General features: G+C 40.6%; 2 protein-coding genes across 3 annotated transcripts in view; both read left to right on the forward strand.

The window, feature by feature from the left end:
- Positions 1-7988, forward strand: part of LOC145447022 (uncharacterized) — a 55940-nt gene extending 47952 nt beyond the window's left edge. The window contains exon 2 of the mRNA XM_080325452.1: positions 7881-7988. Coding sequence (XP_080181578.1) covers positions 7881-7936 — 56 coding nt within the window. The 3' untranslated portion in view covers positions 7937-7988. The remainder of the gene's footprint in view (positions 1-7880) is intronic.
- Positions 5138-8122, forward strand: LOC145447033 (uncharacterized). 2 transcript variants are annotated; one of them, XM_080325470.1, is made up of 7 exons: positions 5138-5705; positions 5767-5976; positions 6038-6112; positions 6170-6353; positions 6669-6812; positions 7056-7150; positions 7976-8122. In XM_080325470.1, exons 1-4 carry the CDS (start codon positions 5697-5699, stop codon positions 6290-6292), a joined length of 417 nt encoding a protein of 138 aa, XP_080181596.1. In that variant the 5' UTR covers positions 5138-5696; the 3' UTR covers positions 6293-6353; positions 6669-6812; positions 7056-7150; positions 7976-8122. The 2 variants fall into 2 exon arrangements, with proteins under 2 accessions (XP_080181596.1, XP_080181597.1); XM_080325471.1 differs by having other exon boundaries at positions 7059-7150.
- The last annotated feature ends 9654 nt before the right edge of the window (positions 8123-17776 follow it).

Here is a 17776-nt window from a genome sequence, read left to right on the forward strand (position 1 = left end):
GACTCGACCCAAGTCATTGACTCGGCTTATTTTATATGACTTGAAGATGAAGAAATTTGCGAATCATAATGGCTAGATCAACGCATCCGACGAATTCTGCCGACATCGCTATTTGTCACCACTGCTTTCGTTGCACTTGTCTGATATCAGATATGCCGCCGTAAAAACAACAGAAAATGATATAGCCTATAGTAGCAATGCATTGTACAAAATCGTCCAGTGATGAAGAGGTAATAGATCCTCCGCAATTAAAGTACTCAAGACTTTTCAATTATAGCCTACAAGCAAACAATTGAATCAAAGTACAATTAAAGCCGATGAAATGACTCAGATCGTGAAGAGACTGATAAGCTCATGTGTAGATTTGAAGGCCATGATTCTTTGCATTTTTGGGCGACTAGAAAGAATGAGTATTCAATGCTCTTCAGTGTGGTTCAAAAATGCTTGTCAATTCCTGCATCTAGGGCACTTGTGAAACGTGTATTCACTATTCAGTAGATGTGGATTCATTCTACGGCCATGCCACATTATGCCACATTAGTATTTTTGAGGTGTAACTCATTGATTTGATCTGCTGTCTGTGAAAACACACAATGCCCCTCGTCCATTTGACGTTTCGTTAGGTATGTGCATTGTGCCCGTGAGTAATAATGAATGGCTAATGTTGTGTGATGTTTGTACAATATGGCTGTTCTAAAATAACTTCTTTTTTATTTTACTGGGTGGTTACTTGATAAAATTGTTATGTTGCAAGGAACACTAAATCTGGCTTAATTTGAAAAAAGTGGAATCAATGATGTGAGAGGAGAATATTTTGGATTTGAAAATAAATGGAGTATTTTAGTGAGAAATTCTTTCATATAATATAGTTAGCCTACATCAGTGGTTCTTAACCTTTTTTCTTCCAGCGCCCCCTTTCAAAAATTATCGTGCTCCAGCGCCCCCCCAACTTCATATTGGAAGGAATGTAGTAAAGACAATGAGTAAGAGGGAGGGCCGTAACAGCACTTCGTCAACCCCCCTGAAAACGATTGCCTTGCGCACCCATAGCGTGATAAACTGAACCTATGAGGGCTTCGCCCCCACGAACCCCATATCGTGATTTTGATGGTCAGCAAAGTTTGTGTGGCCTGGTCGCCCTAGGTACCAAAATTTTCTATAATGCATGAATGAATAGGTGGTAATTACATATATAAGTCGCTATAAACTTTTTATCTTCTCAGCCCACGTAATCAGATTTACCAGTAGCACTGAGTGAGCTGTTGTAGAGGAAAATAAAGGGCACGTAATTAATAATTAAACATATTCGGGCGTGCCCGCAGGTACAATTATTCGTTACCAGGGCCGTAACAGCACTTCGTTAGCCCCCCTCCAAACAAAAAACGTTGGTCCAGGGCCCCAATCGGGTGATAAACCTAACTTCCGTGGGACTTCACTCCCAGACCCCCCATTATGCTGTCCGCTATTTGCTGATAGCTTAAAAGGTATCTACATTGGGTGTTTATTTACTGAGGCAGCTATTCTCGCCTAGTCGCGCGAAGCGCGAAAAATTTCACTAATTTATGATTAAATTGGTCAATATCATCGGGAATTGCATGTAAATTGAGATCAATTTTTATCCTCTCTCTGCTCACGTAAACACATTTACCGGTAGAGCTGAGTGAGGTGCAATGTTCCCTCTACGGTGCGCAATGCGCAGTGCTGACACGGTCTCTGCGCACAGAAAATCTACGTTGCGCGCAACAAATCCGAAGTTATTACCTTTTTTTAGTCGTTACGCACTGTTGTCCAAGGGTCAGCGCAGTGAGTTGTTGAATGTGCACAGACTCATCAAAACTTAAAGCGAACATTGTGAGATTTCTTGGAAACTGTAGGGCCCGTTACTAATAATTGAACATATTCGGGCGGGCGAAACCGTTAGTATGACTTCGTTGCATGATGTTATTTCGTGACCCCCTGTCTGCAATATCAAAAAATATAGAATCGCTCAACGGGGATATCGCCCAACAGGAATATCCCTGTCGCCCAATCGTACTAAACTAAAAGACGCAAACGATTTCAGATTGGTATTTCTTCACTGACATATAATTTTTCCCTGCCAGAAGGAATTCGTTTTCTGGGGTTCAGATTGCCAAGACAGGTACATTCGGTGTCAGTCATTTAGGCGCCCATGGACAATTAAACCTATATATATTTTGAAAGCTATATGTAACGAAGTTTTCGGTGTTAATTTGCTCTGAATACTCATTAAGGATATGTCCTATCCCCACATCATCTACTGCGAAGCCATTTTTCTCCAGCGCCCCCCATACCGCCCCCCTGAGCCCAGCGCCCTCCATATCGCCCCCTGAGCGCTTCCGCCCCCTTCAAAATCGCCAGCGCCCCCTAGGGGGCGCTGGGGGCAAGGTTAAGAACCACTGGCCTACATAGTAGTAAGCCGACTATTTTTTCATATCCAAAACATTCTACTCTAATAACTTCACTTTTCTAGTTGGAATTGAGTCAAATTTGCTATGAATCATATTTTTACACGATGTAACAATATCATGAGATAGCCGGTAAAATTCGAAAATCTCTATTTGTAATTAGTCTAAAATTTTCTTTCATAGCATTGCTTTCTACTGGTTGGAATTGAGCCAAATTTGATTTTTTAGGCAATCTAGCAATTTTAAGAAGTAGCCGGAAAATTTAAAAAAATGTTTTTGAACAGCCCCATTGTACAATTATTTCTCCAATGCTGTAACTGCGATGTAGTCCGTAATGCAATTGGGAAAACCTTTAGTATAATCAAAAGGTATCTGTTCTGTTGTCACTGCACAATGCACATAGTTGTATGCACGCTTTTACAGCATGCTGGCCTGTTGTAAATACCTCTACTGGCTCTACATAAACATGCATCCATTGATTCTCTATCAACTAGTATCTTGACGTGAATTTGTTGGTTCTCTATCAGATAGTATGTAGACGTGAATTCGTTGGTTCTCTATCAGCTATTCGTGAGCTATCGTCGACGTGCTCATAATAAAATCTGAATGCTTGTATTGGTGATGCATCAGACTGACAAGAGAGATATTTGATTTTAAGTTCTAAGATTAGTAAAGTTATCTTTAGCATCGGTAAATGAGGCCAGGACCTGTCCGTTATCTGCCTAAATAAACACGTGCCAAGACTCTGATAGGGACAAAATGAGCATGTTTCGCACACAGGGAATTCGATATCACCCAAGCAGGATTGAAAACATGAATTGAACATGACTTCAATACTGTGACTTGGACTCGACTCGAGTCATAACACCATGACTCGGACTTGACCCTTCAAACGGTGACTTGGACTCGGACTCGAGTCTGTGATGAATTGAAAATGACTCGACTCGACTCGAGTCAAAACCACAAAAGTATGATTGACTCGTGACTCGGAACCATGTGACTTGGTTACAACCCTGAATATTGGTAATTGTATTATATTGCTATTCATTTTTCTCAGCCCCTGATGGTCAGATTGACCGGTAGAGCAGAGGACACGAAATTCATAATTATAAAATCTGATACGTTGTCACGATTACTTTATTGTATGTTGTTAATTCATGAAATCCCGTCTATTATATATCAAAAAATATTGCAGTCGTCAAAACGTAGCAAACTAAAAGAAAAGCTTTCGTTAGACGCATTCACAAATTGTCATGTCTTCATTCATCTGTGGGTACCCTGGGTGGCATTTGTATTGTGGGGCTCAGATTGGAAGGACACGATTATTTGTCACGACCACCCAGCGCGGCTATTGACAATGGACACATACCCAAAGTTTCGGCCAATGTCATTACATGGTAGCACACTTCGTGGAGTCGCGTGTTGGCCGAAACAGCATATGTCTTTTGGTGTGTCGTGACGCGGTAATCACTGACACCGAAATGCTTATTCCTAAAAATGACTCATGATTTTTTTTCATGATAGGGAGAGGTATGCATTTCAAAATCAAGCAGTGGTTCTCAACCGGGAGTCCGCGAAGCATTTTCAGGGGGTCCGCAAAACCTCCAAATTCGCAAAATGGTTTCTAACCTTATTTTTATTTTGTTTTATATTAGAGAAATCACGAAGCACTTTCGCTTCATAACTGCCAAAACTTCAAAACTCACATGAACGGAATGGCCGTCTGAGATGAAATATTCCACTGCGCAAACTCATTTTAATTGACAAATTGCCAATAGCCTACTTATACAAACATATTGCTGTTTAGAGGTGTTTTGTGGGAATTTGTTTTCAGACATTTATTTTCTCATATGATATACATCCCAGCAAACACGAGATATATTTCGGACATGTTCGGATATCTTTTTGTTATCCTAATTATCTCAAAATTGTGTTTGTGCATATCTTGTCCGGAAACGTATCTTGAGTACATCTTTTTCTTATCCAACAAATTTCGTCAAAATGCCGAAAATACATTTGTGAGGAATCAAATTCGATTATTGTTTCATTTTATGGTATAATTTATCTATATTATCAATTTTATTGATGTCTTACTCTTATGGGGTGATATGTCACCATAATTGCCACTATCGAATCATAGCAATTTACATCGTTGTAAATTGCTATGATCGAATGTTTTTCCCTTTGTCACACGCCGCTTTCGCGTGATTTTGCAGATATTTTGATTCTTGGCCATCCCAAATTTTGGAATCCGAATCCAGGCGGCAATTTGAAAATCTTATGAATTCTGGGTAACCCGAAAAACTGCTGCCAAAATAATGCTATACTATATGATAGTTCAATAGAAAAATCCTGCTACAATCCGACTGTCAAAGCAAATTCAGAATCCGGATCTACTCCGGCTACGCTGAAAACCATCCGGCTGCTCATCCGTACTCCGTAGTGTAGCCGTCTAGCCGTCGTAGCCGAGTGACTCAATGGCTTGAGGCACTTTCTCCCCACGCGAACACCCGTTTCGGCGCGCAGGTTTCAAACCGCCAGACAAAAGACAGAAGCGCTCTGATAATGGCGGCTTGCAGTGCAGATATCGTTGTCGTTTTGGTTTTAGTAGCGTTCAGGGAAATCGCAGTTAATAAGAAATAAGAATACCGACAACTTCACTGGGCAAGGTAATTTATATATGCTTCTTATATAATCATAGTGAAGGATTTGCTGTAAATGAATATAGGTGGGTATTAGTCGATCAATAAATCGAGCAATCATTTGCTGTTGTGCTTTTTGTTGAACAAGAACAACCGGTTGCTGTTGCTGTAATACATAAAAGCTGGAAAACCGATGTAGAAGTGATCTCATTGATTCCTAGCTTATATCTTATGAATTGTGAACTGTGCGAAATTGTTTGTATCTATAATAGAATTGCATGGCTGGTGGTTGCGTAAGAATGCAAATAGCACGGTAAGGCCAAGAACAAAAAGCAACCATATATGATAATCGCAATTGGTCTCTGTATAAAAGATACAGATGAAATGCTCATCCAGTAAGTTATAAACTCAGAATTAGCGTACTGTTTTCCAAGTGGGCCTACCTTGCCATCTACATTATCCATCTGTTTTAGATGTACGGAACGTAGCTTTTAGTGATATAATAAAAGTTGTGGAGAGTAGTGGCTTGCCCACGTCTTTGTCATAGTCTGGACTGAAAATGAAGCGCAGCGGCCAAAACGAAAACGTCAGCGGAACAAACAATTTTTGAATAGTTCGGCGTCAACTGATGGTCAAGGTATACCCTTTTATTCTGTGCAATATGGTATATATATATGTAAAACGTTTATAATTTGTAGATGATGTTTTTCCTGCAAGGAAGAAACGTAATCCAAGTATTCAGATACAAGACATGCCAATTTCAAGAATGCGGTCATCTTATGATTCTGGCAAGCAGGAGTGATATCAATGATGCTCGCAATGCAAGATTGCCATCATTAGCGAAAAGAGTGTTCAAGAATGGCATAATCCCATCATTGAATGTAACGGCCAGAGATCTAAGTCCTGCAGTAAGTTCCTAGCACTTTGATGCGTTCTCGAATTTGAGAATAAAGTCTCGCTGTTTTTCAGATGCTCCTTCATTTGAAATCATCGCTGAACTACAAAATTTTGACCATCAACAACGCGGCCTGTCATAAAGTAATGGTAAGTTTATCACATAGGAAGATCAATCCAACTTCCTTGTAATCGAATCCTTTTTAGCTTGTGCATCAAAGACATAAAGTTGCAGAAAAACCAGATGATGGATTTCCTCAGACATCATATCGACAATTACTCCAAAAGACCTCAATCGAGTGCCCCAATTTTGCTGAAAGATATAATTGAAGATCCCTGTGAAACCTGGTCACAGCTGGAACACCTTTGAACAACGGCAAAGTCTGAACTGGTATGTTTTTGTTTCTCATTCGAACAAAGCGATTGACAGTCTAAATCAGGGGTGTCCGCCGACACCAAGGAATCATTTTCAGACACAGCAGGGGTCCTTCTCGAAATTAGTTCTATTATCCAAAATTGAATTGCCAATGTGATTTATTGCGAAATCGCAAAGTCAACCAAGCCTTTGATGAGCGTGACCATGAAATTTATGGTGTGGATGGGTTTATCTAGAATGCCCATAAATGTCATTGTTAATTCTGGTGCAAACCATTAATGCAAGGCAGTACCATCTGTATTGTGTACCACTAATATAATGTTGTTACAGGTAGCCGCTTTAATGGGATTCCGGGGTGTACAATTGCCGGAAACTGTCGAAAATATGATGACCAGCATAGCTGTAAAGAAAGTATGGAAATCCTAGTCTTAAGGGTCAAAAAAGCAAGAGTGACACTTGAAAAGACTATTAGACGTAAGTTATCAACGGTTATTGACGGAAATTGAACGTAATCAACGTAAAAAAAAGTTGAGCCGAAGCCTCGACTTTTCAACATTTTAATCGTTTGACGTCATATGTCGTCACTGATGTGCAAAGTTATCTACTTTAGTACTCTAGTTGTTGACGAGTTTTGTTCGTTGTCTGATGGCTGATGTATAATATACCATGACTGTGACTGGACAGTGGATATCTTCATCTAATTATATCACTTTTTAGAAGCATGCAGATCGGCTCATCCTGACCTCGAGATCCCAGATAAAAGAACTAAAGATCAGGTTGCAAGATCTCTAACTGTTGCTGGATCTTGCAAGGTAATTTTGTTATTAAGTTTGATGATTGTGTGGTGTGACAGTTGTGTCTTTTATGATATGAGTGTAAGTGTAAGTGAATTGTTCTTGCCGCTCATCTTCAGAACATTGTATATCAGTGGTCCCCAAACTTTACGAGAAAATTTACGTGACAATTTCCCTCCGCGGGTCGCATTTGTCTCGCACGGGGAGAATAAAATTTAATTTGAATAACTCTACTTCATGTTGATTTACAAAATAATTTTAAGCAACTTCGATTTTGGTTCAGACAATAACCTGTCTAAAAAATTTTATACTCTGGGAATTGAAATATTCGAAAATTTCTGGATCGTGTGAATTTTTGGAAGGTACTTTGCAGTCATAAAAATTGTCTCGCAGACCCCAGTTTGCGAACCACTGCATATATTTACTATGCCGTACATGGAATGAGCGATCATTATCACATCAGCCTCTCACAGGCAACTATTACCATATTAATAATAAAATGATAATGTAAAGAACAATCTTCACCCCGTGCCCAAACGATAGGTTTTGAAATCCGTTCCCAGCAGCACGTCTTCATGACGCCAATAGCATGAAAATCTTCTCTATAATGACAGGCATTATTGAACTTGAACAGGTTCTGGTTTCTCATCTTGAAAGCGTAACTGCGGTAATTATATCTTCAGTGTAAAAGTAAAGGTCATGTCGCTTTTGAAAGAGGGCTTGAGGTCTTTTGGTTAATGTAACTCAGATCACCATCCCATTTTACCCACAACCAAACACATAACGACTTCTGTTCCACAGTGATAATAATCAATTGTAGTAATTTACTCATTTATGTTATAGGGTGGCGATAAAGAAAATAACAGGAGCAAGGCTGTCATCACAGAGTCTGACAATTCCGACAACGATTCCGAACTTATGCTTAGGCAGCAATATTTGCTGAAGTGATTGCGCATTTCTGTGCTGATTTAATACACGAACAAAGCCATGCATGATTTGTAAAATCATCAGTCAGTCTTCATTGATAAGGGCAGTGCAGGATGTGGCAGGTCCAGGTACCCAACCAGGGTCAGGGGTCACCTAGGGTCAGGGTTCATCTAGGGTCAAGCAAGATATCATGACAATGTCATACAGGTATCTTTGAAGATGTCCTATATATGTGCAAATGTGTCGACAGATTTATATAAACAGTACATATGACTAGATATATTTTGAAGTAGTTGAGTCATATACAAAATATATCTGCAATATATTCTGTGTTTGCTGGGATGACGATATTCTAGAACAGTGGTTCTCAACCTTTTTGTCTTCGCGGACCCCTTTTGGACTGTCACGGACCCCCGCGGACCCCTCAAGTTTTCGTTCAAAATTAGCTCAATTATCCTGCAACCATCATATGCTGTGTTGTGCTTGTGAGAAACAGCTACCAAATGACTTTTCATGACAATAACATCATATTATATTCAGAAATTGGGTATAGACTCTTATTATTTCGAAGCGAATTTTACAGCTGTATTGATTGTCCTAAAAATCCAGGTCTTTGATTTGATATGAACCAATACCGAAAATATTGTCACAGAAATAAGCGCTGACTAACGTACTATTAAGGCGTCACCCTTCCGACGAAATCTTTTGCTGTGATCGAAACATATGACACCAAAATTAAGAAACAGACTTTCTAGTGAACATATAACGTCCAGCCTAGTCATTTCTACTTAGCATCTCATCTTGAAGTTATTCTGGAATAGTGGTGAATTATATCACAGTAGAAAATGGATTTCGTGGCGAGGTTTTTATCCCTTCATTGGGTCAGATTGAGAAAAAAATTTAGGAATTTTAAACGACCCCGACACGTCTCAAAACAGCAATATGTTTGTATCAGTGGGCTATTGGCTATTTGGCAATAAAAATGAGTTTGCACTGTAGGACATTTTAATCTCAGATGATGTGAGTCCTGAAGTTTTAGCAATTATGAAGCGGAAGTGTATCATGTTTCGCTAATTTAAAAATATTACAAACTAATTATGCTAATAATTTTACAAAATGGTTTTGCGGACCCCCTGTAAATGCTTCGCGGACCCCTAGGGGTCCGCGGACCCCCGGTTGAGAACCACTGTTCTAGAATAACTTCGCGATGAGCTGCTACATAGCAATGACTATAGGCTGCGCGTTATATTGGTCCATGTATGTTGCGATCATTAAAGCCAAAAGGGGTCGTCGGAAGCGTTATTATTACATTAGGGTGGAGTGAAAATGACTTTTTTTTTTCAAATCAAAAAAGGCCTTCCTCAATCCTGACAAATGACCTAAAACTTCAATTAAAAGTGACTTCAGGGTGTTGCCCCCATTTTCCAGCCGGCAACCCCCCAATTTCTGCGCGTGAGGGGGTAAAATGGCCCATCTCGGCAACCGCTGGTCGTAGAGTCATGATATATAGCTCAAAATCTGCGGAAGCATCATGTTTCTATCTGTCTTCTGAGGAAAGTTTTCTCTATTGTGAACGCAAAATGAGTTATAGCCAAAAAACTATATATACGCACACTTTTGTTGAAATTCAGCATTTATTCTGACGAATTGTGATCTGCCATTAGTTTTTTTTAAAGTAAAATAACACACTGGCAATACCGAATATTGGGCCCATATTACAAATATATTCACAACACAGTCCTTTTAAAATCGGTTCAAAACATCATAATGAAACATTCACATTGAACGTCTTATATTAAAAATGCATTCTTTTGTCAAGTTTTTTCATCAGTTTACGAGACTTAATTTTTCGGCGAATGAGGCCATCTCGTCTTTGAAATCTCGAAACGTGCCCTGATGCTTCTGTTACGAGCTTTACATGATGTTCCATGCACAGTTTGATTGCGGCATGGATGAAACAAAATCAGAGGCCTCTCGCGGCATTCTTTTAACTCTGCATCAGTTAAGTGCTCAATCGCTGGAGAAACTTGTTGATATAAGGTTCAATATCAACCAACTCGTGGTATACCTTTGCTTCCAAGTTCAACTTTGAGACGCAGAATAAACGAACAGGACCGCAGTTCAATTGGTTGGAACCGCTATGACTCTCAATGTCCAGGAGTGAATTTTATTCAGCGGCATGTTTTCGAATCGCCAGCACCTTGGTCACACCCAATTGAAAAAAACTACGTGGAAGTGTATCTTGTTGGCCAGTTACTCAATTCAAAAAGCTCTCGCCACCACTTATGGCCTTTCAAAAGCTCCCATAGGAAATTGTTAGTGACTTAAGTAAGGACCAGTTATATGCTTATAAATGTGCTGGGCAATTATTCAAGGAAATGCTGATGATGATCTGGCTTACTTGGAGGTTGGACCACCGGTTGCGCATTCAAGATGGCTAACTTTAGGATGCAGTGCAGAGTTTTGCGGTATTATGTAACAGTTAATGAACAACCTTTAAACCTGGAGATTCTGGTTCGTTTTTGCCTTGAAGTATATTTTCCAACTTGGTTTGAGATCAAGGGAAACAAACATATAACACATGGACCCAGAAACATCTTCAACTTGATTAAACAGGTTTTGAATTTCTCTGACCGAAACGTTCGAAAAATTGCTCCGAATGTGGTGATAAGAAACGGTTATTCCGCACACCCCGAAAATATTATGATTGCAATGCTGGTAGATGATAATGAAGACATACGAAATAAGGGTGTGACCAAGGTGCTTGCGTTTCGAAAACATGCCGCTGAATAAAATTCACTTGTGGACAATGAAAGTCATAGCAGTTCCAACCAATTGAACTGGGGTCCTATTCGTTTATTCTGTGTCCCAAAGCCAAGGCATACCACGAATTGGTTGATATTGAACCTTATCAACAACTTCCTCCAACGATTGAGCACTTAACTGATGCAGAGTTAGAAGAATGCCGCGAGAAGCCTCTGATTTTGTTTCATCCATGCCACAATCAAACAGTGGAACGACATGTAAAGCTCGTAACAGAAGCATCAGCACTAGTTTCGGGATTTCAAAGACGAGATGGCCTCATTCGCCGAAAAATTAAGTCTCGTAAACTGATGAAAAAACTTTACAAAAGAATGCATTTTTAATAAAAGTCGTTAAATGTGAGTGTTTCATTATGATGTTTTGAACCGATTTTTAAAAGGACTGTGTTGTGAATATATTTGTAATATGGGCCCAATATTCGGCATTGCCACTGTGTTGCTTTACTTTAAAAAAAACTAATGACAGATCACAATTCGTCAGAATAAATGCTGAATTTCAACAAAAATGTGCGTATATATAGTTTTTTGGCTATAACTCATTTTGTGTTCACAATAGAGAAAACTTTCTTCAGAAGACAGATAGAAACATGATGCTTCCGCAGATTTTGAGCTATATATCATGACTCTACGACCAGCGGTTGCCGAGATGGGCCATTTTACCCCCCCACGCGCAGAAATTGGGGGGTTGCCGGCTGGAAAATGGGGGCAACACCCTGAAGTCACTTTTAATTGAAGTTTTAGGTCATTTGTCAGGATTGAGGATGGCCTTTTTTGATTTGAAAAAAAAAAGTCATTTTCACTCCACCCTATTATTACATTCGCCACCACCTATCCTTGTGGATTTTCGGCACTCGTTCATATCAAATGGACGGCGCGGCTTTTCAAGATATGGAAGCGTATTTCAAGAAGTGCTGCTACAGAATTCGCTTTGAAAAAATATAATGTCTTCCAACTTTCTACATAAATAGTAGGCCAATGATGTTTTTTCCAAGATGGGTCAATTTGCTGTTGTTTATCCCTAGCCTACAGTTAATAACTGCATAAGACATATGACGTTTGCACGACAATAAAGATAAATGTGAACTAAGACTTGGGGCTCCACGGGGTCCGTGACGGTCCAAAGGGGGTACGCGACGGTCCAAAGGGGGTTCGCGAAGACAAAAAGGTAGAGAACCACTGATCCAGAGACATTAAGTTGCGAAGCTCGAAGAAAATTTTCAAATTAATTAAATCTCTCGAAAATACTCTATAATTTATGTTGATTTACGAATACTTTTGAGTCACCTTCGAGCTCGCTCTCGAACCTTTGGAGTTTGAGGTGTGCCAGCTACGGACCTGGCGAGAATGCAAATCGTCAGATGCGATAAATTGTCCCCTGTCAATTTGGGCAATGGGTACATTATGACGTATCAAGCAAATGACGCATCATTTATAGACAAACTTTGTATCTCAGTAGGGCGCTTTTGTTCGCAATCCATATATTGTCTTCCAATATATCTTCCAAGATTAGGTCTAAGAAGCAAAATGAATGTAATCGTGAGTAATCGTGATTACTTTTCAAATGTAATCGTAATCGACTACTTCCTGATTTTGCTGTAAGTAAGTATTTATATAGTGTGCGTATATAATTGTACAGTGAACAGATCCGATATTCTGTCAAATTTCGTGATAATATTCAAATTTAAAATCACAAAATAATGTGTATTTTGAAATGAGCGTGATCATTTTTATTGCAGGCACAGTCTTGTACGTAGTGCTGAAACCCAAGTCGTCGTCGATGCTACGTAACAAAATGAAGGACTTCAGTGATCTCTAACCACGAGGCACACATGGACGTCAGCTGGAGACGATAGAGATTTAGCTTTACAACAGTCAATAGAACCATAATCTAAATTTTCACATTAGGATCAACGCAATCAATATGAATAAATACTAAGTGAGAATGGGTCTAGGGATAATGCGAACACCTGAACGGTTCTGGTTCATGTGTGTAGGCCAGTGGTTCTTAACCTTGCCCCCAGCGCCCCCCAGGCGGCGCAGGCGATTATGAAGGGGGGCGGAAGCGCTCAGGGGGCGATATGGGGGGCGCTGGGCTCAGGGGGGCGGTATGGGGGGCGCTGGAGAAAAATGGCTTCGCAGTAGTTGACGTGGTGATAGGACATATCCTTAATGAGTATTCAGATCAACTTAACACCGAAAACTTCGTTACATATAGCCTTCAAAATAGATATAGGTTCAATCGTCCATGGGCGCCTAAATGACTGACACCGAATGTTCCTGTCTTGGCAATCTGAACCCCAGAAGACGAATTCCATCTGGCAGGGAAAAATTATATGTCAGTGAAGAAATACCAACCTGAAATCGTGAGCGTCTTTTAGTTTAGTACGATTGGGGGACAGGGATATTCCTGTTGGGCGATATCCCCGTTGAGCTATTCTATATTTTTTGATATTGCAGACAGGGGGTCACGAAATAACATCATGCAACGAAGTCATACCAACGGGTTCGCCCGCCCGAATATGTTTAATTATTAGTAACGGGCCCTACAGTTTCCAAGAAACTTCACAATGTTCGCTGATGAGTCTGCGCACACTCAACAACTCACTGCGCTGACTCTTGGACAACAGTGCGTAACGACTAAAAAAAGGTAATAACTTCGGATTTGTTGTGCGCAACGTAGATTTTCTGTGCGCAGAGACCGTGTCAGCACTGCACACGTGCGCAGCTTAGAGGAAACATTGCACCTCACTCAGCTCTACCGGTAAATGTGTTTACGTGAGCAGAGAGAGGATAAAAATTGATCTCAATTTACATGCAATTCCCGATGATATTGAACAATTTAATCATTAATTAGTGAAATTTTTCGTGCTTCGCGCGACAAGGCGAGAATAGCTGCCTCAGGAAATGGACACCCAATGTAGATACCTAATAGGCTATCAGCAATTATAGGACAGCCTAATGGGGGTCTGGGAGTGAAGTCCCCCGGAAGTTTGGTTTATCACCCGATGGGGCCCTGGACCAACGTTTTTTGTTTGGGGGGGGGGGGCTGACGAAGTGCTGTTACGGCCCTGGTAACGAACAATTGTACCTGCGGGCACGCCCGAATATGTTTAATTATTAATTACGTGCCCTTTATTTTCCTATACAACAGCTCACTCAGTGCTGCTGGTAAATCTGATTACGTGGGCTGAGAGGATAAAAAGTTTATAGCGACTTATATATGTAATTACCACCTATTCATTCATGCATTATAGAAAATTTTGGTACCTGGGGCGACCAGGCCACACAAACTTTGCTGACCATCAAAATCACGATATGGGGTTCGTTGGGGCGAAGCCCTCAAGAGGTTCAGTTTATCACGCTATGGGTGCGCAAGGCAATCGTTTTAGTGGGGTTCACGAAGTGCTGTATCGGCCCTCCCTCATACTCATTGTCTTTATTACATTCCTTACAATATGAAGTTGGGGGGGGGGCGCTGGAGCACGACAATTTTAGAAAGGGGGCGCTGGAAGAAAAAAGGTTAAGAACCACTGGTGTAGGCGAACGTGAACTCGAACCTATGACGTCATATTAATAATTCAAATAAATGCAGTTATCCATGAGCCACGAATTGAAGGAATGGTGGTGATGAGCGTATGAAAGACTAATAATAGGCAAAATATGTTAGCACGAAAAGAAATAAAGAAAAATGTGTAATACGATGCGCGCGGTGCTAGCGTAGATTAAGGCGGACGTTCGATGCGGAGTAGCAGATCGGACGAAGCGAATCGAGCGTATTCCCGATGCAGGTATTTGTAGATCTCGTCTCGGTGTCCGCGGAATAGTTCAGGATCTTGCGAGGACTTAAAACGGTGGATATCGAACGGCTTAGCGGCTGCCACTCTGTTGCGGGGCAGTTTCATGGTCTTCGTCTCCCAGGGCAGAAGCGGTTGGAAACGTCCAGACATGATATGCGGAGGTGTCTAGTACATTCGTGTGAGATTGACTTTCGGCATCATAGTCTTCAAAATATCCCGGTCTGTCATAACCAGGGGTGCGGATAGTACGACTGTCGCTTGCAGTAGCATAAGTAAAGACTCTCTGTAGTTGCCCAAGGACTTCAGTAATGCCAGGCATGGCCGGCCCAGTGGAGACATTCACATTGGAGTATTTGGTTGTATTAAGAGGTTTCTCTATCTGTTGATTGTGATAAGGAACATATACCTACATATATACCTATAATATATGTGCATTGTACTGAACTGTGATGCTCGAAGATGACACAAAGGACCATCAAGAAAAATGTGGATTATGAGACCATCCTGTCAAAGCTGGATATACTGACAGAGAAAATAGACGAACAAAAAGATCAAACTGGACAGAAATTTGCTGATCTGATGAATGAAGTGCAAGAACTTAAAAAGAGTGCTGAGTTCCTAAGCGCGAAGTATGAAGAAATCAAAGAAAAACTCGACACCTCAGACCGGGAACTATCCGAAGTCAAATCTCAAAATTGTGAACTAAGGAAAATGGTTTACGACCTACAGTCTTCAAATAATGAAGCATGCAGAGCAATCAATGACCTTGACCAGTATGGGAGAAGAGAATGTATAGAAATAAAAGGAATTCCCTACAACAAGAATGAATGTACTGACGATCTAGTAATCACTGTAGCAAAAAAATTGGAAGTGAACATCAGCAAACATGACATAAGTGTATGCCACAGACTTGGGAAACCCACCGAAGACTATCCACATTCGGTCATACTAGCCAAATTCTGCTCGAGGAGAGTCAGAGACGCAATCTTCAGCAACAGATCAATATTACATAAAGAACGAGAAATTTATATCAATGAAAGCCTCACAAAGTCAAACCGTACTAGATTCAATGCCTGTCACAAGTACAAAAAAGCCAATGCATTTAAATACATTTGGACAAGACATGGTGTTACCTACCTGAAAAAGAATGACGATGACCGAGCTATGTCAATCAAAAATGATGAGGACTTACCAAGGTACAACATTTTCCTATAATACGAAAAAGTGGATCTATGATGATGAGATTGTCTGATAGCCATGCCTATTAGGTTTCCTTGCGGCTTCTGCCGACAACCCTGTAAAGCAAATCAGAGAGCTATTTGCTGTGATTTATGTGATTCTTGGCTCCATCTTAAGTGTAGTAATTTGACTATTCTTCAATTTAATTGTCTTGGATCATCCGAAGCGAACTACTATTGTTTTCAATGTGTTAACTCCATATTACCTTTTTCTTTGCTTGACAATGTGCAACTTTCACAAGAATACCTTTGGTCACCGAGAATGAGCCTACCTATTGGTACTAGTTATCATAACATTGAAAACCTCAATTGCTTGTTTGATGATAGTCCTTCTATGTTGTTATTACATGCAAATGTGAGATCTCTACCTAGGAACATAGGGATTCTTTCCTCAATAATTTCAGATCTTAGTCATAAACCTGACATAATTGCAATCAGTGAAACTCGACTAGCCTCGGTCCTATCACTGTAAAAAATAACCGTGGGTTTTGGGGTGGAATAGGAGTGGATAGGAATTATCCACCGTAACGTAGGGGTGTACCTTTTTGCTCCACCCCGTTTTAGAGTGAAATAGGCGTGGATTGTTGCTCCTACCCCTGCATTACGGTGGATGACATCCTGCCACCCTGGATTATGCATGGTACGGCGACCCCACCGCTGATCAATTGAGGAAACAAATATGTTTCCGCTGTGATCATTCCAATCACCTGTGGTGTATAGGCTATGTACGCGCGAGATGCTTGCACGGCGTTGATGTCGCGAGATTGAATGCATATGTGCTCAAAGTCTCTGCTGGTGCAAATCAACATATCGGACGGCCGAACTGACAGACATATCATTTATCGAGAGAGAATAGGGGTATTCAGTTTCGTCTGCACCATCGAGGTGCTTTTGACGACGGAGATGCGACACTAGTCATCTAGTCAGCACCCCCGCTTTTTTTCTCCTCCATGCTATCCGTGGATGCTGAGCGTCTAGCAGGATAGCGGCGGATACCTACCTACCGATCAAGTTGCCGGACGCATAACCATTACACTATCTTGCTCGGTCAAGAGCGGGAGAGCGGGATTGATAGAATATTCATCGGTCAGCCGTGCAAATCAGCACCGTTAAAGAGGAATTGAATGAGTTGAGGGAAGATATAATAGTTTGTTCATTTCAAAATTTAGCAGTGAGCTTATATCAGGAAATCGCAACATCGTTTTGGTTTTAAACTCACAAACTTATACAATAAAATTTAGGCGATATACCGATCTACCGTATAAAGTTTGATCTAAAATTCTAATATCGTTGTGCACGGTATCGAGATAACATGATTCAAAATTACAGTAATGCAACGCCTCAGTTATTTGCGCGGCGATCCCACGAAATCAGCTGTGTTTCCGCGGGAACCAAATTGAAGCGGCAAACACCTTTCAACCACCGAGTTTTATAAACACAGATGAGCTAATGGTTCGACTTACATCTTACCATCATATTCGATCAACTTCTACTCTGAACTCAATAATGATAGTTATAATATTCATTTAGTGAATGTAGGAAGTGGCACGCACACAAAGCGAAGCTACTAATATCTGATGCTGATTGATCAACCGGGTCGGTTACGCTTTAGTGACTCAGAAATCGAGGATCGAAAGCGAGAAGCGGAAGGGGAAAGATGGCGAATATGTCTTGCAGTTTTACTATGATGCGAGTTTCTTATCCTCACTGCACAGGGCAATAGTTGTACGTTTTAGAATATGATTCCTGTTCATCCTGTTAAGGGATGCGTTATGAACGCATTCTATTCTAGCTGGCCTATACCGGTTACGATATTTGCTCTATTGTTTCTGACGGTGACGGTCGGACGCCATATTGGAT

The sequence above is a fragment of the Botryllus schlosseri genome, chromosome 9, assembly GCF_051294905.1.
Source record: "Botryllus schlosseri isolate E-star chromosome 9, Bs_hap1, whole genome shotgun sequence".
In the NCBI taxonomy this organism is placed as follows: domain Eukaryota; kingdom Metazoa; phylum Chordata; class Ascidiacea; order Stolidobranchia; family Styelidae; genus Botryllus; species Botryllus schlosseri.